General features: G+C 45.9%; 1 protein-coding gene across 1 annotated transcript in view; it reads left to right on the top strand.

Annotated features, from left to right (window-relative positions):
- Window positions 1–208: 208 nt before the first annotated feature.
- Window positions 209–2,241, top strand: part of Eral1 (Era like 12S mitochondrial rRNA chaperone 1) — a 7,270-nt gene continuing 5,237 nt past the window's right edge. Inside the window, exons 1-2 of the mRNA XM_029546125.1 lie at window positions 209–491; window positions 1,828–2,031. Coding sequence (XP_029401985.1) covers window positions 209–491; window positions 1,828–2,031 — 487 coding nt within the window. The remainder of the gene's footprint in view (window positions 492–1,827; window positions 2,032–2,241) is intronic.

The following is a 2,241-nucleotide window of genomic DNA, read 5'->3' as shown; positions in this document are numbered from 1 at the left end:
AAGGGTTAAGGCCAGAAAGCACTTAAAAAAGAAAAAGAAAAAAAAAAATCTAGTGAAATACAGCCTAGAGCCTTTTCCCATGCCTAGGGCATCCCTTGTTTCTCCATTCTGTTTGGGCCGGTCTAGCTTTCTTCCACTCGTTGGTCTGTGGGCTTCTCCGTCCAATCGCGTCGCGCTTCTGATCGGTACCAGGGTGCATTGCGGCAAAATGGCTGCCCCCAGGCGGTACTGCGCTGGGCTCGTTCGGGCCTTGTTAGGGGCCTGGCAGGTGGGTTCGCATGCAGGGAGGGAGTGGCTTGCTCCGCCCGTCTGTCTTCTAGGTAGCCAGGCGAGATGCGTGTCCTGTGTCGTGGGCGCCACTTTCTCTGGTCCCCTCCTGGCCTCGGCCTCCAGTCGTTATGGTCAGGACTCCGCCTTGGACCGTATCCTTGGATTTCCTCAGCCTGACACTTCGTTGGTTCCGAGCGTCCCCGCGGTGTCGGTGCACAGAGGTAACGGGTCCAGCTGTGTTAGTTACAGCTGTTTTGTTCTATGACATGTTTTAATGTGTAGCCCAAACCTGCTTGGAACTCGGATCTTCCCGCTGCAGCCTCTTAAGTGTTGGGATAACAGGTTTTGGCCATGACCGGCCTCTGATGGTTTTAGCAGTGGAAATCATGTAAGTAAAATTCCCCTGCCTCTGGAAATATCAGGTTAACCTCTCATTTAATAAAAAAATAAACCTGAGCCCAGCGAGAGGCGAGTGAGGAAGGCTGTTAAAGCGTTTGAAAGCGCGGGTCTGTGAAACCGCAGACAAAGCTTGACAACCTGAGTTCAATCCTTGGGACTCATATGGTGGAAACTGAGAACCTGAAAGTTTTGCTCTAACTTCCATAAGCTCCCGCTGACACACAAATAAATAAATATAGCAACATAAAAAGATTTAGGAATTTGAAGAACCTAGACCCTCTGTTGGTCGCAATCAGTAATCTCATCCAAGATCATTAGTCAAGGCAAAGTCGTCTCCCTCTGTCCTCATATACCAAGCAGTATAGACCCAATACGTGGATCTTGAGCCCTAATAGCTTGTTTTGATCCTAAATTAAGTCAGGTCTTATGGTGCATGCCTGTAGTCCCTACACTGAGGAGGCGGAGGCAGGAAGATCTGGAGAAAATTTTCAAATCTGACTGTGGTACCCTATGCTGTTAGGAGGTTCTGCAAAATTTTTCAGTCTCTCCTTATGATACTGCATTGCAGGTAACAGTGCCTAGTCTCCCACCACTGTAGACCATGCTACTTGAGAAAGTGCTATTTTCTTTTGGGGTGACATTGAGACAGAGTTTCACTCTAGACCAGGATAACCTGGAACTCACTATCCCCAGCCTCCTGCATGTTGGGATTTCAAGTTGGAGCCACCACATCCATTTTATAAAGTGCCGTTTCTCTGGCATCATTTAGTGTGGTGGTTTTGTTTTTTGAGGCTGGGTCTAGTTATGTAGCCCAGGTTGGCCTTGGTCTCAAAGGCAATCCTTAAAAACCTCTTAAGGGTTTTGATTACAAATGTATCACAATGCCCAGCCTGTGTTGAACAACTTTTTTTTTCCTCCCACATAGTTGTCATTGTGAAAAAGAAATTATTCATAGATAGTTAATGTGATCCACATTACATATGAAAAAAATCAAGAGACTTAGAGAGGTAACCTAATGAAATCAAGTAAGATCAAATGCCAAACTAGTCTCAAAGTTAAGAATGGGTGGCTTGGTGTGCTCATTTTTTATGTTGATTACTTCCTTGGTTATCAGAGCTGAGTGTCTAATCTACCACTCCTGTTCCCATCCTAACACAGATGAGCAGAATCTACTCTTGGTCCATACTCCTGACATGCCTGAGAATCCACGGGTCCTCCGAGTGGTCCTCCTGGGAGCCCCCAATGCAGGAAAGTCAACACTTTCCAATCAGCTGCTGGGCCGTAAAGTATGCCACAGATATCTCAACCTCTATACCTCCCTTTTTACACATTATTTTCTGTATATGTGTGTTTTGCCTGCAAGTATGTGTACTTCTTGTGTGCCTGGTACCCATAGAAGCCAGAAAAAAGGTGTTGGATCCTCTGAAACTGGAGTGACAGTCAGTTGTGAGCCACTACTTAGGAGCTAGGAGTTGAACCTAGGTCCACTGGAAGAGAAAGTAGTTCTGTTATCCTCTGAACTCTCTCTCCAGGCCCTCTATACCTATCTTTTTTTTTTTTTTTTTTTTTTTT

The sequence above is a fragment of the Mus pahari genome, chromosome 14 (genome assembly GCF_900095145.1).
Source record: "Mus pahari chromosome 14, PAHARI_EIJ_v1.1, whole genome shotgun sequence".
Lineage (NCBI taxonomy): Eukaryota > Metazoa > Chordata > Mammalia > Rodentia > Muridae > Mus > Mus pahari.
The sequence above is the reverse complement of the archived record's forward strand: the minus strand, read 5'-3'. Positions and strand labels throughout refer to the sequence as shown.